We start from the raw sequence: 25,740 nt of genomic DNA on the forward strand, positions 1-25,740 counted from the left end.
TGGGTATGTTCGAGAAGCCGGACGCAGGGGGGGGTACACAGCGGGCATGTTTGAGAAGCCGGATGCAGGGGGGTACACAGTGGGTATGTTCGAGAAGCCGGACGCAGGGGGGGGTACACAGCGGGTATGTTTGAGAAGCCGGACGCAGGGGGGTACACAGCGGGTATGTTTCAGAAGCCGGACGCAGGGGCGTACACAGCGGGTATGTTTGAGAAGCCGGACGCTGGGGGGGGGTACACAGCGGGTATGTTTGAGAAGCCGGACGCAGGGGGGTACACAGCGGGTATGTTTGAGGAGCCGGATGCAGGGGGGTACACAGCGGGTATGTTTGAGAAGCCGGACGCAGGGGCGGACACAGCGGGTATGTTTGAGAAGCCGGACGCAGGGGGGTACACAGCGGGTATGTTTGAGAAGCCGGATGCAGGGGGGTACACAGCGGGTATGTTTGAGAAGCCGGACGCAGGGGGGTACACAGCGGGTATGTTTGAGAAGCCGGACGCAGGGGGGGTACACAGCGGGTATGTTTGAGAAGCCGGACGCAGGGGCGTACACAGCGGGTATGTTTGAGAAGCCGGGCGCTGGGGGGGTACACAGCGGGTATGTTTGAGAAGCCGGACGCAGGGGCGTACACAGCGGGTATGTTTGAGAAGCCGGGCGCTGGGGGGGTACACAGCGGGTATGTTTGAGAAGCCGGACGCTGGGGGGGTACACAGCGGGTATGTTTGAGAAGCCGGACGCAGGGGCGTACACAGCGGGTATGTTTGAGAAGCCGGGCGCTGGGGGGGTACACAGCGGGTATGTTTGAGAAGCCGGACGCAGGGGGGTACACAGCGGGTATGTTTGAGAAGCCGGACGCAGGGGGGGGTACACAGCGGGTATGTTTGAGAAGCCGGACGCAGGGGGGTACACAGTGGGTATGTTTGAGAAGCCGGACGCAGGGGGGTACACAGCGGGTATGTTTGAGAAGCCGGACGCAGGGGGGTACACAGCGGGTATGTTTGAGAAGCCGGACGCAGGGGGGTACACAGCGGGTATGTTTGAGAAGCCGGACGCTGGGGGGGGTACACAGCGGGTATGTTTGAGAAGCCGGGCGCTGGGGCGTACACAGCGGGTATGTTTGAGGAGCCAGACGCAGGGGGGTACACAGCGGGTATGTTTGAGGCGCCGGATGCAGGGGGGTACACAGCGGGTATGTTTGAGAAGCCGGACGCAGGGGGGTACACAGCGGGTATGTTTGAGAAGCCGGACGCAGGGGGGTACACAGCGGGTATGTTTGAGAAGCCGGACGCAGGGGGGTACACAGCGGGTATGTTTGAGAAGCCGGGCGCAGGGGTGTACACAGCGGGAATGTTTGAGAAGCCGGACGCAGGGGCGTACACAGCGGGTATGTTTGAGAAGCCGGACGCAGGGGGGTACACAGCGGGTATGTTCGAGAAGCCGGACGCAGGGGGGTACACAGCGGGTATGTTTGAGAAGCCGGACGCGGGGGGTACACAGCGGGTATGTTTGAGAAGCCGGACGCGGGGGGGTACACAGCGGGTATGTTTGAGAAGCCGGACGCAGGGGGGCGCACACAGCGGGTATGTTTGAGAAGCCGGACGCAGGGGCGTACACAGCGGGTATGTTCGAGAAGCCGGGCGCAGGGGCGTACACAGCGGGTATGTTTGAGAAGCCGGACGCTGGGGGGGTACACAGCGGGTATGTTTGAGAAGCCGGACGCAGGGGGGTACACAGTGGGTATGTTTGAGGAGCCGGATGCAGGGGGGTACACAGCGGGTATGTTTGAGGAGCCGGATGCAGGGGGGTACACAGCGGGTATGTTTGAGGAGCCGGATGCAGGGGGGTACACAGCGGGTATGTTTGAGAAGCCGGGCGCAGGGGGGTACACAGTGGGTATGTTTGAGGAGCCGGATGCAGGGGGGTACACAGCGGGTATGTTTGAGAAGCCGGACGCAGGGGGGTACACAGCGGGTATGTTTGAGAAGCCGGACGCAGGGGGGTACACAGCGGGTATGTTTGAGAAGCCGGACGCAGGGGGGTACACAGCGGGTATGTTTGAGAAGCCGGACGCAGGGGGGTACACAGCGTGTATGTTTGAGAAGCCGGACGCAGGGGGGTACACAGCGGGTATGTTTGAGAAGCCGGACGCAGGGGGGTACACAGCGGGTATGTTTGAGAAGCCGGATGCCGGGGGTACACAGCGTGTATGTTTGAGAAGCCGGACGCAGGGGGGTACACAGTGGGTATGTTTGAGGAGCCGGACGCAGGGGGGGGTACACAGCGGGTATGTTTGAGAAGCCGGACGCGGGGGGGTACACAGCGGGTATGTTTGAGAAGCCGGACGCAGGGGGGTACACAGCGGGTATGTTTGAGAAGCCGGACGCAGGGGGGTACACAGTGGGTATGTTTGAGAAGCCGGATGCAGGGGCGTACACAGCGGGTATGTTTGAGAAGCCGGACGCAGGGGGGGGGTACACAGCGGGTATGTTTGAGAAGCCGGACGCAGGGGGGGGGTACACAGCGGGTATGTTTGAGAAGCCGGACGCAGGGGGGGGGTACACAGCGGGTATGTTTGAGAAGCCGGACGCAGGGGCGTACACAGCGGGTATGTTTGAGAAGCCGGACGCAGGGGGGGGGTACACAGCGGGTATGTTTGAGAAGCCGGACGCTGGGGGTGGGGGGTACACAGCGGGTATGTTTGAGAAGCCGGACGCAGGGGGGGTACACAGCGGGTATGTTTGAGAAGCCGGACGCTGGGGGTGGGGGGTACACAGCGGGTATGTTTGAGAAGCCGGACGCAGGGGGGTACACAGCGGGTATGTTTGAGAAGCCGGACGCAGGGGGGTACACAGCGGGTATGTTTGAGAAGCCGGGCGCAGGGGGTACACAGCGGGTATGTTTGAGAAGCCGGACGCAGGGGGGGGTACACAGCGGGTATGTTTGAGAAGCCGGACGCTGGGGGGTACACAGTGGGTATGTTTGAGAAGCCGGACGCAGGGGGGGTACACAGCGGGTATGTTTGAGAAGCCGGACGCTGGGGGGGTACACAGCGGGTGTGTTTGAGAAGCCGGGCGCAGGGGCGTACACAGCGGGTATGTTTGAGAAGCCGGACGCAGGGGCGTACACAGCGGGTATGTTTGAGAAGCCGGACGCAGGGGGGTACACAGCGGGTATGTTTGAGAAGCCGGACGCAGGGGGGTACACAGCGGGTATGTTTGAGAAGCCGGACGCGGGGGCGTACACAGCGGGTATGTTTGAGAAGCCGGACGCGGGGGCGTACACAGCGGGTATGTTTGAGAAGCCGGACGCGGGGGCGTACACACGGGTATGTTTGAGAAGCCGGACGCGGGGGCGTACACAGCGGGTATGTTTGAGAAGCCGGACGCAGGGGGGTACACAGCGGGTATGTTTGAGAAGCCGGACGCGGGGGGGGTACACAGCGGGTATGTTTGAGAAGCCGGACGCAGGGGGGGGTACACAGCGGGTATGTTTGAGAAGCCGGACGCAGGGGCGTACACAGCGGGTATGTTTGAGAAGCCGGACGCGGGGGGGGTACACAGCGGGTATGTTTGAGAAGCCGGACGCTGGGGGGGGGGGGGGGTACACAGCGGGTATGTTTGGGAAGCCGGACGCAGGGGGTACACAGCGGGTATGTTTGAGAAGCCGGATGCAGGGGGGTACACAGCGGGTGTGTTTGAGAAGCCGGGCGCAGGGGCGTACACAGCGGGTATGTTTGAGAAGCCGGACGCAGGGGGGTACACAGCGGGTATGTTCGAGAAGCCGGACGCAGGGGGGTACACAGCGGGTATGTTTGAGAAGCCGGACGCAGGGGCGTACACAGCGGGTATGTTTGAGAAGCCGGGCGCGGGGGGGTACACAGCGGGTATGTTTGAGAAGCCGGACGCAGGGGGGTACACAGCGGGTATGTTTGAGAAGCCGGGCGCTGGGGGGGTACACAGCGGGCATATTTGAGAAGCCGGACGCAGGGGCGTACACAGCGGGTATGTTTGAGAAGCCGGACGCAGGGGGGCGCACACAGCGGGTATGTTTGAGAAGCCGGACGCAGGGGGGCGCACACAGCGGGTATGTTCGAGAAGCCAGGCGCAGGGGGTACACAGCGGGTATGTTTGAGAAGCCGGGCGCAGGGGGTACACTGCGGGTATGTTTGAGAAGCCGGACGCAGGGGCATACACAGCGGGTATGTTTGAGAAGCCGGATGCAGGGGGGTACACAGCGGGTATGTTTGAGAAGCCGGGCGCGGGGGGTACACAGTGGGTATGTTTGAGAAGCCGGACGCAGGGCGGTACACAGCGGGTATGTTTGAGAAGCCGGACGCAGGGGGGTACACAGCGGGTATGTTTGAGAAGCCGGGCGCAGGGGGGTACACAGTGGGTATGTTTGAGAAGCCGGACGCTGGGGGGGGTACACAGCGGGTATGTTTGAGAAGCCGGACGCTGGGGGGGGTACACAGCGGGTATGTTTGAGAAGCCGGACGCTGGGGGGGGGTACACAGCGGGTATGTTTGAGAAGCCGGACGCTGGGGGGGGTACACAGCGGGTATGTTTGAGAAGCCGGACGCAGGGGCGTACACAGCGGGTATGTTTGAGAAGCCGGACGCAGGGGCGTACACAGCGGGTATGTTTGAGAAGCCGGACGCTGGGGGGGTACACAGCGGGTATGTTTGAGAAGCCGGACGCAGGGGGGTACACAGCGGGTATGTTGGAGAAGCCGGACGCAGGGGGGTATACAGCGGGTATGTTTGAGAAGCCGGACGCAGGGGGGTACACAGCGGGTATGTTTGAGAAGCCGGACGCTGGGGGGGTACACAGCGGGTATGTTTGAGAAGCCGGATGCAGGGGGGTACACAGCGGGTATGTTTGAAAGCCGGACGCAGGGGCGTACACAGCGGGTATGTTTGAGAAGCCGGGCGCAGGGGGGTACACAGCGGGTATGTTTGAGAAGCCGGGCGCTGGGGGGGGGTACACAGCAGGTATGTTTGAGAAGCCGGGCGCAGGGGGGTACACAGCGGGTATGTTTGAGAAGCCGGGCGCTGGGGGGGGGGGTACACAGCAGGTATGTTTGAGAAGCCGGACGCTGGGGGGGGGTACACAGCAGGTATGTTTGAGAAGCCGGGCGCAGGGGGGTACACAGTAGGTATGTTTGAGAAGCCGGACGCTGGGGGGTACACAGCAGGTATGTTCGAGAAGCCGGACGCAGGGGGGTACACAGCGGGTATGTTTGAGAAGCCGGATGCAGGGGGGTACACAGCGGGTATGTTTGAGAAGCCGGACGCAGGGGGGTACACAGCGGGTATGTTTGAGAAGCCGGACGCTGGGGGGGGTACACAGCGGGTATGTTTGAGAAGCCGGACGCAGGGGGGTACACAGCGGGTATGTTTGAGAAGCCGGACGCTGGGGGGGGGGGTACACAGCGGGTATGTTTGAGAAGCCGGACGCAGGGGCGTACACAGCGGGTATGTTTGAGAAGCCGGATGCAGGGGGGTACACAGCGGGTATGTTTGAGAAGCCGGACGCAGGGGCGTACACAGCGGGTATGTTTGAGAAGCCGGATGCAGGGGGGTACACAGCGGGTATGTTTGAGAAGCCGGACGCAGGGGGGTACACAGCGGGTATGTTTGAGAAGCCGGACGCTGGGGGGGGTACACAGCGGGTATGTTTGAGAAGCCGGACGCAGGGGGGTACACAGCGGGTATGTTTGAGAAGCCGGACGCTGGGGGGGGGGGTACACAGCGGGTATGTTTGAGAAGCCGGACGCAGGGGGGTACACAGTGGGTATGTTTGAGAAGCCGGACGCTGGGGGGGTACACAGCAGGTATGTTCGAGAAGCTGGACGCAGGGGGGTACACAGTGGGTATGTTCGAGAAGCCGGACGCAGGGGGGTACACAGCGGGTGTGTTTGAGAAGCCGGACGCTGGGGGGGTACACAGCGGGTGTGTTTGAGAAGCCGGACGCAGGGGGGTACACAGCGGGTATGTTTGAGAAGCCGGACGCAGGGGGGTACACAGCGGGTATGTTTGAGAAGCCGGACGCAGGGGGGTACACAGCGGGTATGTTTGAGAAGCCGGACGCTGGGGGGTACACAGCGGGTATGTTTGAGAAGCCGGACGCAGGGGGGTACACAGCGGGTATGTTTGAGAAGCCGGATGCAGGGGCGTACACAGCGGGTATGTTTGAGAAGCCGGACGCAGGGGGGTACACAGCGGGTATGTTTGAGAAGCCGGACGCAGGGGGGTACACAGCGGGTATGTTTGAGAAGCCGGACGCAGGGGGGTACACAGCAGGTATGTTTGAGAAGCCGGACGCAGGGGCGTACACAGCGGGTATGTTTGAGAAGCCGGACGCAGGGGGGTACACAGCGGGTATGTTTGAGAAGCCGGACGCAGGGGGGTACACAGCGGGTATGTTTGAGAAGCCGGACGCGGGGGGGTACACAGCGGGTATGTTTGAGAAGCCGGACGCAGGGGGGTACACAGTGGGTATGTTTGAGAAGCCGGACGCAGGGGGGTACACAGCGGGTATGTTTGAGAAGCCGGACGCGGGGGGTCAACAGCGGGTATGTTTGAGAAGCCAGACGCAGGGATATACACAGCGGGTATGTTTGAGAAGCCGGGCGCTGGGGCGTACACAGCGGGTATGTTTGAGAAGCCGGACGCAGGGGCGTACACAGCGGGTATGTTCGAGAAGCCGGGCGCAGGGGGGTACACAGCGGGTATGTTTGAGAAGCCGGATGCAGGGGGGTACACAGCGGGTATGTTTGAGAAGCCGGACGCAAGGGGGTACACAGCGGGTATGTTTGAGAAGCCGGACGCAGGGGGGTACACAGCGGGTATGTTTGAGAAGCCGGACGCAGGGGGGTACACAGCGGGTATGTTTGAGAAGCCGGATGCAGGGGGGTACACAGTGGGTATGTTTGAGAAGCCGGACGCAGGGGGGTACACAGCGGGTATGTTTGAGAAGCCGGACGCAGGGGGGTACACAGCGGGTATGTTTGAGAAGCCGGACGCGGGGGGTCAACAGCGGGTATGTTTGAGAAGCCGGGCGCAGGGGGGTACACAGCGGGTATGTTTGAGAAGCCGGACGCTGGGGGGGTACACAGCGGGTATGTTTGAGAAGCCGGACGCAGGGGGTACACAGCGGGTATGTTTGAGAAGCCGGACGCTGGGGGGGGGGGTACACAGCGGGTATGTTTGAGAAGCCGGATGCAGGGGGGTACACAGCGGGTATGTTTGAGAAGCCGGACGCAGGGGGGTACACAGCGGGTATGTTTGAGAAGCCGGACGCAGGGGGGTACACAGCGGCTATGTTTGAGAAGCCGGACGCAGGGGGGTACACAGTGGGTATGTTTGAGAAGCCGGACGCAGGGGGGTACACAGCGGGTATGTTTGAGAAGCCGGACGCAGGGGGGTACACAGCGGGTATGTTTGAGAAGCCGGACGCTGGGGGGGGGGGGTACACAGCGGGTATGTTTGAGAAGCCGGATGCAGGGGGGTACACAGCGGGTATGTTTGAGAAGCCGGGCACAGGGCGGTACACAGCGGGTATGTTTGAGAAGCCGGACGCTGGGGGGTACACAGTGGGTATGTTTGAGAAGCCGGGCGCAGGGGGGTACACAGCTGGTATGTTCGAGAAGCCGGACGCTGGGGGGGGGGTACACAGCGGGTATGTTTGAGAAGCCGGATGCAGGGGGGTACACAGCGGGTATGTTTGAGAAGCCGGACGCTGGGGGGGTACACAGCGGGTATGTTTGAGAAGCCGGACGCAGGGGGTACACAGCGGGTATGTTTGAGAAGCCGGACGCAGGGGCGTACACAGCGGGTATGTTTGAGAAGCCGGACGCAGGGGGGTACACAGCGGGTATGTTTGAGAAGCCGGACGCAGGGGGGGTACACAGCGGGTATGTTTGAGAAGCCGGACGCTGGGGGGGGTACACAGCGGGTATGTTTGAGAAGCCGGATGCAGGGGGGTACACAGCGGGTGTGTTTGAGTAGCCGGACGCTGGGGGGGTACACAGCGGGTATGTTTGAGAAGCCGGACGCAGGGGGGGTACACAGCGGGTATGTTTGAGAAGCCGGATGCAGGGGGGTACACAGCGGGTATGTTTGAGAAGCCGGACGCGGGGGGTACACAGCGGGTATGTTCGAGAAGCCGGACGCTGGGGGGTACACAGTGGGTATGTTTGAGAAGCCGGACGCTGGGGGGTACACAGTGGGTATGTTTGAGAAGCCGGACGCTGGGGGGGTACACAGCGGGTATGTTTGAGAAGCCGGACGCAGGGGCGTACACAGCGGGTATGTTTGAGAAGCCGGACGCAGGGGGGGTACACAGCGGGTATGTTTGAGAAGCCGGGCGCTGGGGCATACACAGCGGGTATGTTTGAGAAGCCGGACGCAGGGGCGTACACAGCGGGTATGTTCGAGAAGCCGGACGCAGGGGGGGTACACAGCGGGTATGTTTGAGAAGCCGGACGCTGGGGGGGTACACAGCGGGTAAGTTTGAGAAGCCGGACGCGGGGGCGTACACAGCGGGTATGTTCGAGAAGCCGGACGCAGGGGGGTACACAGTGGGTATGTTTGAGAAGCCGGGCGCAGGGGGGTACACAGCGGGTATGTTTGAGAAGCCGGGCGCTGGGGCGTACACACGGGTATGTTTGAGAAGCCGGACGCAGGGGGGTACACAGCGGGTATGTTCGAGAAGCCGGGCGCAGGGGGGTACACAGCGGGTGTGTTTGAGAAGCCGGGCGCAGGGGGGTACACAGCGGGTATGTTTGAGAAGCCGGACGCAGGGGGGTACACAGCGGGTATGTTCGAGAAGCCGGGCGCAGGGGGGTACACAGCGGGTGTGTTTGAGAAGCCGGGCGCAGGGGGGTACACAGCGGGTATGTTTGAGAAGCCGGACGCAGGGGGGTACACAGCGGGTATGTTTGAGAAGCCGGGCGCAGGGGGGTACACAGCGGGTGTGTTTGAGAAGCCGAGCGCAGGGGGGTACACAGCGGGTATGTTTGAGAAGCCGGGCGCAGGGGGGTACACAGCGGGTATGTTCGAGAAGCCGGACGCTGGGGCATACACAGCGGGTATGTTTGAGAAGCCGGGCGCAGGGGGGTACACACTGGTATGTTTGAGAATTGGGCAGCCGACCCTTGGAGGTGGACAGGGCGCACAGAGCGCTCGCGAGGAAGCCGCGTGCATAAAGTGTACTCCCGGATTGACTTTTTTATCCTGAACAGGGCTTTACTGACGGGGGTAGTGGACACTGAGTATTCAGCGATCACGATCTCGGATCATGCCCCACACTGGGTTGACCTACAGGTGAGCAAGGAGGGTGGCCAGCGCCCGCACTGGAGGCTGGACGTGGGACTTTTAGCGGATGAGGAGGTGTGTGGGCGGCTGACAAAATATCCAGAACTATCTGGAAGTCAACGACACGGGGGAAGTTTTGGCTGCGGTGGTCTGGGAGGCATTGAAGGCGGTGGTTAGAGGGGAGCTGATCTCGATACGGGCCCACAGGGAGAAGACAGACAGAGCAGAGATGGACCGACTGACAAAGGAAATACTACAGGTCGACAAGAGGTATGCGGAGACCCCAGAGGCAGGGCTTCTGAGGGAACGACGGAGCCTACAGGCGGAGTTTGGCTTGTTAACTGCAGGGAAGGCGGTAGAGCAGTTGAGGAAGGCGATGGGGACGATCTATGAATATGGGGAGAAGGCCAGTAGAATACCTGCGCAGCAGCTTAGAAAGCGGGAGGGGGCCAGAGAGATTGGGAAAGTAAAGGACAGAGATGGGAACCTGGTCAGAGATTCAGCTGGGGTCAATAAGGCGTTCGAGGAATTCTACAGCATGTTGTATGAGTCAGAACCCCCAGCTGGGCCGGAGGGGATGAGGCAATTCTTCAGGGGGCTAAAGTTCCCGAAAGTGGATGAAGACTTGGTAGAAGGGCTGGGAGCCCCGATCGGGTTGGAAGAGATAGCCGATGGGCTGAAGGCCATGCAGTCGGGTAAAACCCCGGGGCCGGATGGGTGCCCAGTGGAGTTTATCAAAAGTTCTCTGGGATGCTGCAGCCACTGCTGGCGAGGTCATTCAGTGAGGCAAGGGAGAGAGGGGAGCTTTCCCCGATGATATCACAGGCCACTATCTCATTGATCCTGAAGCGGGATAAGGACCCGGAGCTATGCGAGTCCTACAGACCGATCTCCCGACTAAATGTAGACGGCAAATTGTTGGCTAAGATCTTATCCTCCAGGATTGAGGACTGCGTCCCGGATGTGATTGGGGAGGACCAGACGGGATTTGTTAAGGGGAAACTGTTGGCGGCCAACATAAGAAGACTGTTAAATGTGATCAGGATGCCCCCAGAGGGTGGGACGTAGAGGTAGTGGTCGCAATGGACGCAGAGAAGGCATTTGACCAGGTGGAATGGGATTATCTGTGGGAGGTACTGAGGTGGTTTGGATTTGGGCGGGGTTTCATTGACTGGGTCAGGCTGCTGTATCAGGCGCCCGTGGCGAGTATTTGGGTGAACAGGCTGACATCGGGCTATTTTAGGCTGCACCGGGGGACGAGGCAGAGATGCCCCCTCTCCCCGCTGTTGCTCGCACTGGCCAGAGAACCGCTGGCAAATGCGCTGAGAGCCTCTAAGGGCTGGAAGGGACTGGTCTTTGTGGGGGGGGGGGGGGGGGTAGAGGAACATTGTCCGCATATAGCGAGACTATCTGCTCCTATATGTGTCGGACCCATTGGAAGGGATGGAAGAAATTATGGGGATTCTGGGGGATTTTGGCCGGTTTTCGGGGTATAAATTGAACATGGGGAAAAACAAGATGTTCGCGATCCAGGCAAGGGGGCAGGAGAGGCGATTGGGGGAGCTGCCGTTTCGAGTGGTAGGGGGAAGCTTCCGGTACCTGGGCATCCAGGTTGCGCGGGAATGGGAACGGCTGCACAAACTTAATCTGGCCCGACTAGTAGACCAAATGAAGGAGGATTTTAGGAGATTGGATGTGCTCCCGTTGTCACTGGCTGGGAGGGTGCAGACAGCGAAAATAACGGTTCTCCCGAGATTCCTGTTTGTGTTTCAGTGTCTCCCCATCTTTATTCCTTCTTTAAAGTAGTGGCAGCATGTTGTAAGGGCATTAGTCCGGGGGCATTGGTAACGGCACCTCTGCCGTTCCCGCTGGCACGCTACTCCACCAGCCCTGTGGTGGTCACGGCCATGAGAGTCTGGGGGCAATTAAGGGTTATGGTGTTCAGGCCGGAAAGTGGAGCTGAGTCCACAAAAGATCAGCCATGATCTCATTGAATGGCGGAGCAGGCTCGAGGGGCCAGATGGCCGACTCCTGCTCCTAGTTCTTATGTTCTTATGAGGAGACATGTGGGAGCAGAGGGAGCATCGGTCTGGTCCCCAATTTGCGATAATATCTGGTTTGCCCCGGGGAGGCTAGATGGAGGGTTCCGGAGATGGCAGAGAGCAGGGATCGAGAGGATGGCCATATGTTTATAGAGGGGAGCTTTCCCAGCTTGAGGGAGTTGGAGGAGAAATTTTAATTGGCGGGAGGGAAAGAGTTTAGGTACCTGCAGGCGCGGGACTTCCTACGCAGGCAGGTCTCAACCGTCCCGCTCCTACCACAAGTGGGATACAGGATAGGGTAGTTTCCAGTGTGTGGGTGAGAGAAGGGAGAGTTTCGGGCATTTATGAGGAGCTTACGGGGTCGGGGGAAACACAGACCGAGGAGCTGAAACACAAATGGGAAGAGGAGTTAGGTGGAGAGTTAGAGGACGGTCTCTGGGCGGATGCGTTGAGCAGAGTCAACGCGTCCACAACATGTGCCAGGCTCACCCTGATACAGTTCAAGGTCGCTCACCGGGCCCACGTGACAGTGGCCTGGATGAGCAGGTTCTTTGGGGTGGAAGAGAGGTGCACAAGGTGTGTGGGAGGGCCAGCGAACCATGTCCATATGTTCTGGACATGCCCGAAGCTTAGGGGATTCTGGCAGGAGTTTGTGGACGTCATGTCCAAAGTATCGAAAACAAGGGTGGCGCGGAGTCCGGAGGTGGCGATTTACAGGGTGTCGGAAGACCCGGGAATTCAGGAGGAGAAAGAGGCAGATGTTCTTCCCTGATAGCCCGGAGACGGATATTATTAGTTTGGAGGGACTCAAAGCCCCCGAAGTCGGAGACCTGGCTATCGGACATGGCTCGCTTTCTCTGTTTGGAGAAAATCAAGTTCGCCGAGAGGGTCAATGTTAGGGTTCGCCCGGAGGTGGCAACCGTTCGTCGACTTCTTTAGGGAGAATTAACTGTCAGCAGAAGGGGGAGGGTGTGGGGTAGTTTAGTGTAGAATGCGAGGATAGAAAAGGTGGGACCTGTGAGGGAGGAAGACGGCTTTTGCACTATATTTATATTTGTACATGCACTGTTTCTTCTGTTACTGTTATAAAACCATAAATACTTCAATAAAATGTATTTATGGAATGCTTGCCTTCATTGGATGAGTCACCGAGTATAAAAACTAGCAAGTCATGCTACAGTTGTATAGAACCTTGGTAAGGCCGCACTTGGAACATTGAGCACAATTCTGGTCGCCACATTACCAGAAGGATGTGGAGGCTTTGGAGAGGGTGCAGAGGAGGTTTACCAGGATGTTGCCTGGTCTGGAGGGTGTTAGCTATGTGGAGAGGCTGAATAGACTCGGACTGTTTTCATTAGAAAGACGGAGGTTGAGGTCTACAAGATTATGAGGGGCATGGATAGAGTGGATGGGCAGGCACTCTTTCCCAGGGTGGAGGGGTCAGTCACCAGGGGGCATAGGTTTAAGGTCCATGAGGCAAAGTTTAGAGGTGATGCGCGGGGCAGGTTTTTTACACGGAGGGTGGTGAGTGCCTGGAACGCGTTGCCAGGGGAGGTTGTGGAAACAGATACATTAACGGCGTTCAAAAGGCATCTTGACAAACACATGGATAGGATGGGTATAGAGGGACATGGCACAAGGAAGTGCTGAGGGTTTTGGCAAAGGTTGGTATCATGACCGGTACAGGCTTGGAGGGCCGAAGGGTCTGTTTGTGTGCTGTATTACTCTTTGTTCTGGTTTATTAGACGGAGGGAAATTGCCAAATTTTGAGGTCCCAAAATCCTCGTGCATGAATCGCAAAACATTCGTCTACAGATTGAGCAAGTGATTAGGAAGCAAATCGAATGTTGGCTTTTATTGCAAGGAGAATGGAATCTAAACCTATAGTCAACTGATAAGTGGGGTGCAGCGAGCAGGGCTTCAACTCTTTGGGAATAGGCTGAGCATGTCCCCATAGGAAAAGGCCATTCAGCGCATCGTGTCTGCGTCTGCCAAAGAAACAGAAAAAAACTAGCCGCTGCTTTTAAACCCACTTTCCAGCACCTGGGGTTTAGAAGATCGACAGGTGATCTGATTGAAATATAAAATCCTGAGAACTGTTGACAGGGTGGGTACTGGAAGTGTTCCTCCTGTGGGAGAAGCCCTGCTCGCTGCACCCCACTTATCAGTTGAATATAGGTTTAGAACAAAGAACAAAGAAATGTACAGCACAGGAACAGGCCCTTCGGCCCTCCAAGCCCGTGCCGACCATGCTGCCCGACTAAACTACAATCTTCTACACTTCCTGGGTCCGTATCCCTCTATTCCCATCCTATTCATGTATTTGTCAAGATGCCCCTTAAATGTCACTATCGTCCCTGCTTCCACCACCTCTTCCGGTTGCGAGTTCCAGGCACCCACTACCCTCTGTGTAAAAAAAACTTGCCTCGTACATCTACTCTAAACCTTGCCCCTCTCACCTTAAACCTATGCCCCCTAGTAATTGACCCCTCTACCCTGGGGAAAAGCCTCTGACTATCCACTCTGTCTATGCCCCTCATAATTTTGTAGACCTCTATCAGGTCTCCCCTCAACCTCCTTCGTTCCAGTGAGAACAAACCGAGTTTATTCAACCGCTCCTCATAGCTTATGCCCTCCATACCAGGCAACATTCTGGTAAATCTCTTCTGCACCCTCTCTAAAGCCTCCACATCCTTCTGGTAGTGTGGCGACCAGAATTGAACACTATACTCCAAGTGTGGCCTAACTAAGGTTCTATACAGCTGCAACATGACTTGCCAATTCTTATACTCAATGCCCGGGCCAATGAAGGCAAGCATGCCGTATGCCTTCTTGACTACCTTCTCCACCTGTGTTGCCCCTTTCAATGACCTGTGGACCTGTACTCCTAGATCTCTTTCGATTCCATTCTCCTGGTGCAAGGGTCAAGGATGTCTCAGAGCGGCTGCAGGACATTCTGGGGGGGGTGGGGGGGGAACAGCCAGCTGTCGTGGTGCACATAGGCACCAACGATATAGGTAAAAAACGGGACGAGGTCCTACAAGCTGAATTTAGGGAGTTAGGAGTTAACCTAAAAAGTAGGACCTCAAAGGTAGTAATCTCAGGATTGCTTCCAGTGCCATGCGCTAGTCAGAGTAGGAATGTCAGGATAGAGGAATGTGGCTCGAGAGATGGTGCAAGAGGGAGGGATTCAAATTCCTGGGACATTGGAACCGGTTCTGGAGGAGGTGGGACCAGTGCAAACCAGATGGTCTGCACCTGGGCAGGACTGGAACCGATGTCCTAGGGGGGGTGTTTGCTAGAGCTGTTGGGGAGAGTTTAAACTAATGTGGCAGGGGGATGGGAACCGATGCAGGAAGTTGGAAGGTAGTAAAACAGGGACAGAAACAAAAGGCAGTAAGGGGGAAAGTATAAAGCAGAGAAGCCATAGTCAAAAATCAAAAAGGGCGACAGTACAAGGTACAGTGACTGAGGGAAGCTCAGTGAATAGGACCAGGAATACTAAAAGGAATAAAACGGGAAGTGAAAACATTAATGGTAAGCGACGTGGCAGGTTGTTACAGGAAGATATGGGTTCAACGACAAGGAAAATTAGGAGAAAGGTTAAGAGGATATATAACTTAGGAGAGGTTACTGATCGAGGTGTTAAGATTCAGAACAGAGGTAAAAAAGCCAACATAAGTGTACTTTACTTAATTGCTCGTAGTATTCGGAATAAGGTAAATGAGTTGATGGCGCAAATCATCGTGAACGACTATGATTTAGTGGCCATTGCTGAAACATGGTTAAAGGATGGTCACGACTGGGAGTTAAATATCCGAGGGTATCAAACTATTCGGAAGGACAAAGTGGATGGTAAGGGGGGTGGTGTAGCTCTGTTATTTAAGGATGACATCCGGGCAACAGTAAGGGTTGATATCGGTGCGATGGAGAAGAAGGTTGAATCCATTTGGGTGGAAATCAGGAATAGTAAGGCGAAAAAGACACTGATAGGAGTCGTCTATAGGCCACCAAATAGTAACATTATGGTGAGGCAGGCAATAAACAAAGAAATAACTGATGCATGTAGAAATGGTACAGCAGTTAGCATGGGGTATTTTAATCTACATGTCGATTGGTTTAACCAGGTCGGTCAAGGCAGCCTTGAGGAGGAGTTTATAGAATGTATCCGCGATAGTTTCCTAGAACAGTATGTAATGGAACCTACGAGGGAGCAAGCGGTCCTAGATCTGGTCCTGTGTAATGAGACAGGATTGATTCAGGATCTCATAGTTAGGGATCCTCTCGGAAGGAGCGATCACAATATGGTGGAATTTAAAATACAGATGGAGGGTGAGAAGGTAAAATCAAGCACTAGTGGGAGTTTTCTATAGGCCTCCTAATAGTTCAAGGGATGTAGAGGAAAGGATGGCGAAGATGATTCTGGATAAGAGCGAAAGTAACAGGGTAGTTATTATGGGAGACTTTAACTTTCCAAATATTGACTGGAAAAGATATAGTTCGAGTACATTAGATGGGTTTTGTACAATGTGTGCAGGAGGGTTTCCTGACACAATATGTTGACAGGCCAACAAGAGGCGAGGCCACGTTGGATTTGGTTTTGGGTAATGAACCAGGCCAGGTGTTGGATTTGGAGGTAGGTGAGCATTTTGGGGACAGTGACCACAATTCGGTGACGTTTACGTTAGTGATGGAAAGGGATAAGTATACACCGCAGGGCAAGAGTTATAGCTGGGGGAAGGGCAATTATGATGCCATTAAACGTGACTTGGGAGGGGTAGGTTGGAGAAGTAGGCTGCAAGTGTTGGGCACACTGGATATGTGGAGCTTGTTCAAGGAACAGCTACTGCATGTTCTTGATAAGTACGTACCGGTCAGGCAGGGAGGAAGGCGTCGAGCGAGGGAACCGTGGTTTACCAAAGAAGTGGAATCTCTTGTTAAGAGGAAGAAGGAGGCCTATGTGAAGATGAGGTGTGAAGTTTCAGTTGGGGCGATGGATAGTGACAAGGTAGCGAGGAAGGATCTAAAGAGAGAGCTAAGACGAGCAAGGAGGGGACATGAGAAGTATTTGGCAGGTAGGATCAAGGAAAACCCAAAAGCTTTCTATAGGTATGTCAGGAATAAAAGAATGACTAGGGTAAGAGTAGGGCCAGTCAAGGACAGGGATGGGAAGTTGCGTGTGGAGTCTGAAGAGATAGGCGAGATACAAAATGAATATTTTTCATCGGTATTCACTCAGGAAAAAGAGAATGTTGTGGTGGAGAATGCCGAGACCCAGGCTATTAGAATAGATGGCATTGAGGTACGTAGGGAAGAGGTGTTGGCAATTCTGGACAGGCTGAAAATAGATAAGTCCCCGGGGCCTGATGGGATTTATCCTAGGATGCTCTGGGAAGCCAGGGAAGAGATTGCTGAGCCTTTGGCTTTGATTTTTATGTCATCATTGGCTACAGGAATCGTGCCAGAGGACTGGAGGATAGCAAATGTGGTCCCTTTGTTCAAGAAGGGGAGTAGAGACAACCCCGGCAACTATAGACCGGTGAGCCTCACGTCTGTTGTGGGTAAAGTCTTGGAGGGGATTATAAGTGACAATATTTATAATCATCTAGATAGGAATAATATGATCAGGGATAGTCAGCATGGCTTTGTGAAGGGTAGGTCATGCCTCACAAACCTTATCGAGTTCTTTGAGAAAGTGACTGAACAGGTAGACGAGGGTAGAGCAGTTGATGTGGTGTATATGGATTTCAGTAAAGCGTTTGATAAGGTTCCCCACGGTAGGCTATTGCAGAAAATACGGAGGCTGGGAATTGAGGGTGATTTAGAGATGTGGATCAGAAATTGGCTAGCTGAAAGAAGACAGAGGGTGGTGGTTGATGGGAAATGTTCAGAATGGAGTTCAGTTACAAGTGGCGTACCACAAGGATCTGTTCTGGGGCCGTTGCTGTTTGTCATTTTTATCAATGACCTAGAGGAGGGCGCAGAAGGGTGGGTGAGTAAATTTGCAGACGACACTAAAGTCGGTGGTGCTGTCGACAGTGCGGAAGGATGTTGCAGGTTGCAGAGGGACATAGATAAGCTGCAGAGCTGGGCTGAGAGGTGGCAAATGGAGTTTAATGTAGAGAAGTGTGAGGTGATTCTCTTTGGAAGGAATAACAGGAATGTGGAATATTTGGCGAATGGTAAAATTCTTGGAAGTGTGGATGAGCAGAGGGATCTCGGTGTCCATGTACATAGATCCCTGAAAGTTGCCACCCAGGTTGATAGGGTTGTGAAGAAGGCCTATGGTGTGTTGGCCTTTATTGGTAGAGGGATTGAGTTCCGGAGTCATGAGGTCATGTTGCAGCTGTACAAAACTCTGGTACGGCCGCATTTGGAGTATTGCGTACAGTTCTGGTCACCTCATTATAGGAAGGACGTGGAAGCTTTGGAACGGGTGCAGAGGAGATTTACCAGGATGTTGCCTGGTATGGAGGGAAAATCTTATGAGGAAAGGCAGATGGACTTGAGGTTGTTTTCGTTAGAAAGAAGGTTTCGCGAGACTTAATAGAGGCATACAAAATGATCAGAGGGTTAGATGGGGTGGACAGTGAGAGCCTTCTCCCGCAGATGGAAATGGCTAGCACGAGGGGACATAGCCTTAAACTGAGGGGTAATAGATATAGGACAGAGGTCAGAGGTAGGTTCTTTACGCAAAGAGTAGTGAGGCCGTGGAATGCCCTACCTGCAATAGTAGTGAACTCGCCAACATTGAGGGCATTTAAAAGTTTATTGGATAAGCATATGGATGATAATGGCATAGTGTAGGTTAGATGGCTTTTGTTTTTTGACTTCCCATTTCGGTGCAACATCGTGGGCCGAAGGGCCTGTACTGCGCTTCTATGTTCTATGTTCTATGGTTTTGTGTTTAAACAAAGGAGATTACAATGGGATGAGAGAAGAACAAGCTAAGGTAGACTGGGAGCAAAGACTTTATGGTGAAACAGTGGAGAACCTTCCAAGTGATTTTTCACAGTGCTCAGCAAAGGTTTATACCAACAAAAAGGAAGGACGGTAAAAAGAGGGAAAATCGACCGTGGATATCTAAGGAAATAAGGGAGAGTATCAAATTGAAGGAAAAAGCATACAAAGTGGCAAAGATCAGTGGGAGACTAGAGGACTGGGAAATCTTTAGGGGGCAACAGAAAGCTACTAAAAAAGCTATAAAGAAGAGTAAGATGGATTATGAGAGTAAACTTGCTCAGAATATATAAACAGATGGTAAAGGTTTCTACAAATACATAAAACAAAAAAGAGTGGCTAAGGTAAATATTGGTCCTTTAGAGGATGAGAAGGGAGATTTAATAATGGGAGATGAGGAAATGGCTGAGGAACTGAACAGGTTTTTTGGGTCGGTCTTCACAGTGGAAGACACAAATAACATGCCAGTGACTGATGGAAATAAGGCTATGACAGGTGAGGACCTTGAGAGGATTGTTATCACCAAGGAGATAGTAATGGGCAAGTTTATGGGGCTAAAGGTAGACAAGTCTCCTGGACCTGATGGAATGCATCCCAGAGTGCTAAAAGAGATGGCTAGGGAAATTGCAAATGCACTCGTGATAATTTACCAAAATTCACTAGACTCTGGGGTGGTCCCGGTGGATTGGAAATTAGCAAACGTGACACCACTGTTTAAAAAAGGAGGTAGGCAGAAAGCGGGTAATTATAGGCCAGTGAGCTTAACTTCGGTGGTAGCGAAGATGCTGGAATCTATCATCAAGGAGGAAATAGGGAGGCATCTGGATGGAAATTGTCCCATTGGGCAGACGCAGCATGGGTTCATAAAGGGCAGGTCGTGCCTAACTAATTTAGTGGAATTTTTTGAGGACATTAACAGTGCGGTAGATAATGGGGAGCCAATGGATGTGGTATATCTGGATTTCCAGAAAGCCTTTGACAAGGTGCCACACAAGATTACTGCATAAGTTAAAGATGCATGGCATTAAGGGGAAAGTAGTAGCATGGATAGAGGATTGGTTAATTAATAGAAAGCAAAGAGTGGGGATTAATGGGTGTTTCTCTGGTTGGCAATCAGTAGCTAGTGGTGTCCCTCAGGGATCAGTGTTGGGCCCACAACTGTTCACAATTTACATAGATGATTTGGAGTTGGGGACCAAGGGCAATGTGTCCAAGTTTGCAGACGACACTAAGATAAGTGGTAAAGCAAAAAGTGCAGAGGATACTGGAAGTCTGCAGAGGGATTTGGATAGGCTAAGTGAATGGGCTAGGGTCTGGCAGATGGAATACAATGTTGACAAATGTGAGGTTATCCATTTTGGTAGGAATAACAGCAAAAGGGATTATTATTTAAATGATAAAATATTAAAACATGCTGCTGTGCAGAGAGACCCGAGTGTGCTAGTGCATGAGTCGCAAAAAGTTGGTTTTTAGGTGCAACAGGTGATTAAGAAGTCAAATGGAATTTTGCCCTTCATTGCTAGAGGGGTGGAGTTTAAGACTAGGGAGGTTTTGCTGCAATTGTATAAGGTGTTAGTGAGGCCACACCTGGAGTATTGTGTTCAGTTTTGGTCTCCTTACTTGAGAAAGGACATACTGGCACTGGAGGGTGTGCAGAGGAGATTCACTAGGTTAATCCCAGAGCTGAAGGGGTTGGATTACGAGGAGAGGTTGAGTAGACTGGGACTGTACTCGTTGGAATTTAGAAGGATGAGGGGGGATCTTATAGAAACATATAAGATTATGAAGGGAATAGATAGGATAGATGCGGGCAGGTTGTTTCCACTGGCGGGTGAAAGCAGAACTAGGGGGCAAAGCCTCAAAATAAGGGGAAGTAGATTTAGGACTGAGTTTAGGAGGAACCTCTTCACCCAAAGGGTTGTGAATCTATGGAATTCCTTGCCCAGTGAAGCAGTAGAGGCTCCTTCATTAAATGTTTTTAAGATAAAGATAGATAGTTTTTTGAAGAATAAAGGGATTAAGGGTTATGGTGTTCGGGCCGGAAAGTGGAGCTGAGTCCACAAAAGATCAGCCATGATCTCATTGAATGGTGGAGCAGGCTCGAGGGGCCAGATGGCCGACTCCTGCTCCTAGTTCTTATGTTCTTATGTTAATAAATGCCAACATTCCATTTGCTTCCTAATCACTTGCTCAATCTGTAGACGAATGTTTAGCGATTCATGCATGAGGATATTGGGACCTCAGAATTTGGCAATTTCTCTCCGTCTCATAAACCAGAACAAAGAACAATACAGCACAAAAACTTCTTCTCCCAGAGGGTATTGAATCTTCAGAACTCTCTTCCTCAGAGAATGGTGGGGTACAGGATCATTGAACATAATTTAAGGAACAAGTCGATAGATTCTTGACCAACAAAGGAGTCAGAGATTATCGGGATAGGCAGGAATGTGAAGTTCGAACTACCATCAAATCAGCCATGGTCTTATTAAATCGCAATGCCGACTCGAGGGGGCAAATGTCCGATTCCTGCTCCGAACCCGTCAGTTTGTATATAAATTACACCACTGTCTGAATTCATTGGCTGTAAAATGCTTTGTGTTGTCCGCAGGGCACGGACATCTATTTTTCCATGTTTCCACCTTCAGCAATCCTGTGTTTGGGACTCCAACCCTTTCCCCTCGAAGCAGTGAGAGAACGACAACAGACACTCACCATTCGGACATCGACAACCAGCTTCACACAATCCCGCGTCAGAACAAACTATTCCACTCTGCAAATCGACACAGGCCCGAGGACATTTATTGGCACAATCCACAAACTCCAGCCCAGCGGCGCAGCCGTCAGCATCTGAGAGAGACCATGAGGTGAAAACATGGAGATCAGAATCGATGGTGCTCACCATCACCCACCCATCCACCCAAACCCCACTCCCCGCATAAACCCCACCCACCCAAAACCCAGCCAAAACTCAAACCCCGCCCACAACCCAAACCCCGCCCACAACCCAAACCCCACTCCCTGCATAAACCCCACCCACTCATCCAAACCCCACCCACTCATCCAAACCCCACCCACAACCCAAACCCCAACCACCCACCCACAACCCAAACCCCACCCACAACCCATATTCCACCTGTGGTATTATAGGTATTACGGTACCTGATAGGCTAAAGCACCATTGGTGGAAACTGATATACTTTCTATTGGTTAGAATGTACGATAGCTCCGCCCTGCTAGGTGGGGTATAAGAGCCCGTGCCGCCCCAGCAGCCTTCATTCTGTAACTGAGCTGCTGGGGAAACATCTAACTTATTAAAGCCTTCAGTTGGACTACAACCTCGCTTTAGTGGTCATTGATCGTGCATCAATTTAAAAAGCTAGTTTTTTAAGAAGAAAGGATGGAGCTCCGAATCAAGCCGGAGTGTCTGCAACTTAGCCCCCACGCGGCGAACTCAGCGGCAATCTTTAAGCACTGGCTGGCGTGTTTTAAAGGGTATCTCGGGACGGCCGAAAACGCACCCACGGGAGAGCAGAAACTGCACGTCCTGCACTCTAGGGTGAGCCCGGAGATTTACACCCTCATCGAGGAAGCGGAAGACTTTGATGCTGCTAAAAGGACACTATATTCGCCCGGTAAACCAGGTCTACGGTTGGCACCTGCTTGCAACAAGGCGACAAACCCCTGGGGAATCGCTGGATGAATTCTACCGTGCACTCCTGGTGTTGGGCAGAAGCTGCGGCTGCCCGCAAGTTTCGGCAAGCGATCACACGGAACTCTTCGTCCGGGACGCTTTTGTGGCAGGTATGCTATCTTCACAAATCCGCCAGTGACTGTTAGAAAAGGACACCCTGGGTCTCAGGGAGGCACGGCCCCTTGCAGGCTCCCTGGACGTGGCCTCCAGGAATGCCCGCGCCTACGTTCCCGACCGCGCGGCAGCCCCCTGGGCAGCGTGGAACCCCTCCGCGGCTGACCCCGAGACTTCCCCCATTCCCCCACAGGCCTGTGCTGCAAGGCGGCCTGGTGACCCCGAGGAGCCCCGCTGCTACTTTTGCGGGCAGGCCAAGCACCCCCGCCAGCGCTGCCCGGCCCGCGCATCCACCTGCAAGGGATGCGGCAAAAAGGACCATTTCGTGGGGGTATGCCAGGCCCGTGCGGTTGCCACGGTCTCTGGCGGCGAATGCGGACCGCCACCACAAACTTCTCCACGGGCCCCGTGCGGCCAGCGGTCGCCGCCATCTTCCTATTCCAGGGCCACGTGCGGACCCCGGGCGCTGCCATCTTGTTCCGCGGACGCCATGCTTGAGGGATGGGCGCCGCCATTTCGTGCACCCCCAGCCATGTGCGACCAATGGGAGTCGCCATTTTGGATGGACTCCCAGGACCCCAGCTCGGCTGACCACGCACTGCCCGAAGAGAACTCTCAACTGCTGCGATTAGCCTCGGTGACCCTGGATCAGTCCCGGCCTCGAACACTCTCAACTGTTACGACGACCGTATTCATCAACGGGCACGAGACGTCCTGCCTAATCGACTCTGGGAGCACGGAGAGCTTCATACACCCCAACATGGTAAGGCGCTGTTCTCTCGTCATCTACCCCATTAATCAAAAAATCTCCCTGGCCTCCGGTTCCCATTCAGTGGAGATAAAGGGGTTTTGTTTAGCAAACCTCACAGTCCAGGGAAGGGAGTTCAAAAATTTCCGTCTCTACGTCCTTCCCCCCCCCCCCCTCTGCGCGGCTACACTCCTGGGTTTAGACTTTCAGTGTAACCTTCAAAGTCTGACCTTCAAATTCGGCGGCCCTATACCCCCCCTTACTGTCTGCGGCCTCGCGACCCTTAAGGTCGACCCGCCTTCCCTGTTTGCGAACCTCACCCCGGATTGCAAACCCGTCGCCACCAGGAGCAGACGGTACAGTGCCCAGGACCGGAGCTTTATTAGGTCCGAGGTCTAAAGGTTACTGAGGGAAGGGGTCATTGAAGCCAGTAACAGTCCCTGGAGAGCTCAAGTAGTGGTGGTAAAGACCGGGGATAAGAATAGGATGGTCATCGACTACAGTCAGACCATCAACAGGTTTACGCTGGACGCGTACCCTCACCCCCGCATATCCGACCTGATAAACAGGATCGCGCATTATAAGGTCTTCTCCACGGTGGATCTCAAGTCCGCCTACCACCAGCTCCCCATCCGCACTAGCGACCACAAACACACTGCCTTCGAGGCAGATGGGCAGCTCTATCACTTCTTAAGGGTTCCCTTCGGTGTCACCAACGGGGTCTCGGTCTTCCAGCGCGAGATACAAAGAACAAAGAACAAGGAAATGTACAGCACAGGAACAGGCCCTTCGGCCCTCCAAGCCCGTGCCGACCATACTGCCCGACTAAACTACAATCTTCTACCCTTCCTGGGTCCGTATCCTTCTATTCCCATCCTATTCATATATTTGTCAAGATGCCCCTTAAATGTCCCTATCGTCCCTGCTTCCACTACCTCCTCCGGTAGCGAGTTCCAGGTACCCACTACCCTCTGCGTAAAAAAACTTGCCTCGTACATCTACTCTAAACCTTGCCCCTCTCACCTTAAACCTATGCCCCCTAGTAATTGACCCCTCTACCCTGGGGAAAAGCCTCTGACTATCCACTCTGTCTATGCCCCTCATAATTTTGTATACCTCTATCAGGTCGCCCCTCAACCTCCTTCGTTCCAGTGAGAACAAACCGAGTTTATTCAACCGCTCCTCATAGCTTATGCCCTCCATACCAGGCAACATTCTGGTAAATCTCTTCTGCACCCTCTCTAAAGCCTCCACATCCTTCTGGTAGTGTGGCGACCAGAATTGAACACTATACTCCAAGTGTGGCCTAACTAAGGTTCTATACAGCTGCAACATGACTTGCCAATTCTTATACTCAATGCCCCGGCCAATGAAGGCCAGCATGCCGTATGCCTTCTTGACTACCTTCTCCACCTGTGTTGCCCCTTTCAATGACCTGTGGACCTGTACTCCTAGATCTCTTTGACTTTCAATACTCTTGAGGGTTCTACCATTCACTGTATATTCCCTACCTGCATTAGCCCTTCCAAAATTCATTACCTCACATTTGTCCGGATTAAACTCCATCTGCCATCTCTCCGCCCAAGTCTCCAGACAATCTAAATCCTGCTGTATCCTCAGACAGTCCTCATCGCTATCCGCAATTCCACCAACCTTTGTGTCGTCTGCAAACTTACTAGAGATGGACCGAATGGTTGACCGGTACGGTTTACGGGCAACATTCCCGTATCTCAATAATGTCACCACCTGCGGCCATGACCAGCAGGACCACGACACCAACCTCCGAAAATTTCTCCAGACCGCAAAGATCCTTAACCTTACATACAAGGATAAATGTGTGTTTAGCACTGACCGCCTAGCCATCCTCGGCTACGTAGTGCAAAATGGAGGTATAGGCCCCAACCCTGAACGCATGCGCCCCCTTATGGATTTCCCCCTCCCTTACTGCTCCAAGGTCCTGAAACGTTGCCTAGGGTTTTTTAGCTACTACTCCCAGTGGGTCCCCAACTACGCGGACAAGGCCCGTCCCCTGATCCAATACACAGCTTTTCCCCTGTCGATAAAGGGCAGCACGGTAGCATTGTGTATAGCACAATTGCTTCACAGCTCCAGGGTCCCAGGTTCGATTCCCGGCTTGGGTCACTGTCTGTGTGGAGTCTGCACGTGTGTGCGTGGGTTTCCTCCGGGTGCTCCGGTTTCCTCCCACAGTCCAAAGATGTGCGGGTTAGGTGGATTGGCCATGATAAATTGCCCTTAGTGTCCAAAATTGCCCTTAGTGTTGGGTGGGGTTACTGGGTTATGGGGATAGGGTGGAGGTGTGGACCTTGGGTAGGGGGCTCTTTCCAAGAGCCGGTGCAGACTCGATGGGCTGAATGGCCTCCTTCTGCACTATAAATTCTATTATAGAGGTCCACCAGGCCTTCAGCCGCATCAAAGCAGACATTGCAAAGGCCACGATGCACGCCATCAACGAGTCCCTCCCCTTCCAGGTTGAGAGTGATGCGTCCGACGTAGCTCTGGCGGCCACCCTCAACCAAGCGGGCAGACCCGTGGCCTTCTTCTCCCGGACCCTCCATGCTTCCGAAATCCGCCACTCTCAGTAGAAAAGGAGGCCCAGGCCATAGTAGAAGCTGTGCGATATTGGAGGCATTACCTGGCCGGCAGGAGATTCACTCTCCTCACCGACCAACGGTCGGTTGCTTTCATGTTTGACAATGCACAGCGGGGTAAGATTTAAAAAAGACAAGATCTTGCGGTGGAGGATCGAACTCTCCACCTACAACTACGAGATCTTGTATCGTCTCGGGAAGCTAAACGAGCCTCCTGATTACTTGTCCCGCGGCACATGTGCCACCGCACAAGTGGACCG

The 25,740-nt window shown here is 54.3% G+C and overlaps 1 protein-coding gene across 1 annotated transcript in view; it reads right to left on the reverse strand.

The window, feature by feature from the left end:
* The window catches only part of sspo (SCO-spondin), a 1,206,999-nt gene that overhangs the window by 225,644 nt on the left and 955,615 nt on the right, over positions 1 to 25,740 (reverse strand). The window contains 1 exon segment of the mRNA XM_072468611.1: positions 21,031 to 21,165. Coding sequence (XP_072324712.1) covers positions 21,031 to 21,165 — 135 coding nt within the window.

The sequence above is a fragment of the Scyliorhinus torazame genome, chromosome 11 (genome assembly GCF_047496885.1).
Source record: "Scyliorhinus torazame isolate Kashiwa2021f chromosome 11, sScyTor2.1, whole genome shotgun sequence".
NCBI classification, from domain to species: Eukaryota; Metazoa; Chordata; class Chondrichthyes; order Carcharhiniformes; family Scyliorhinidae; genus Scyliorhinus; species Scyliorhinus torazame.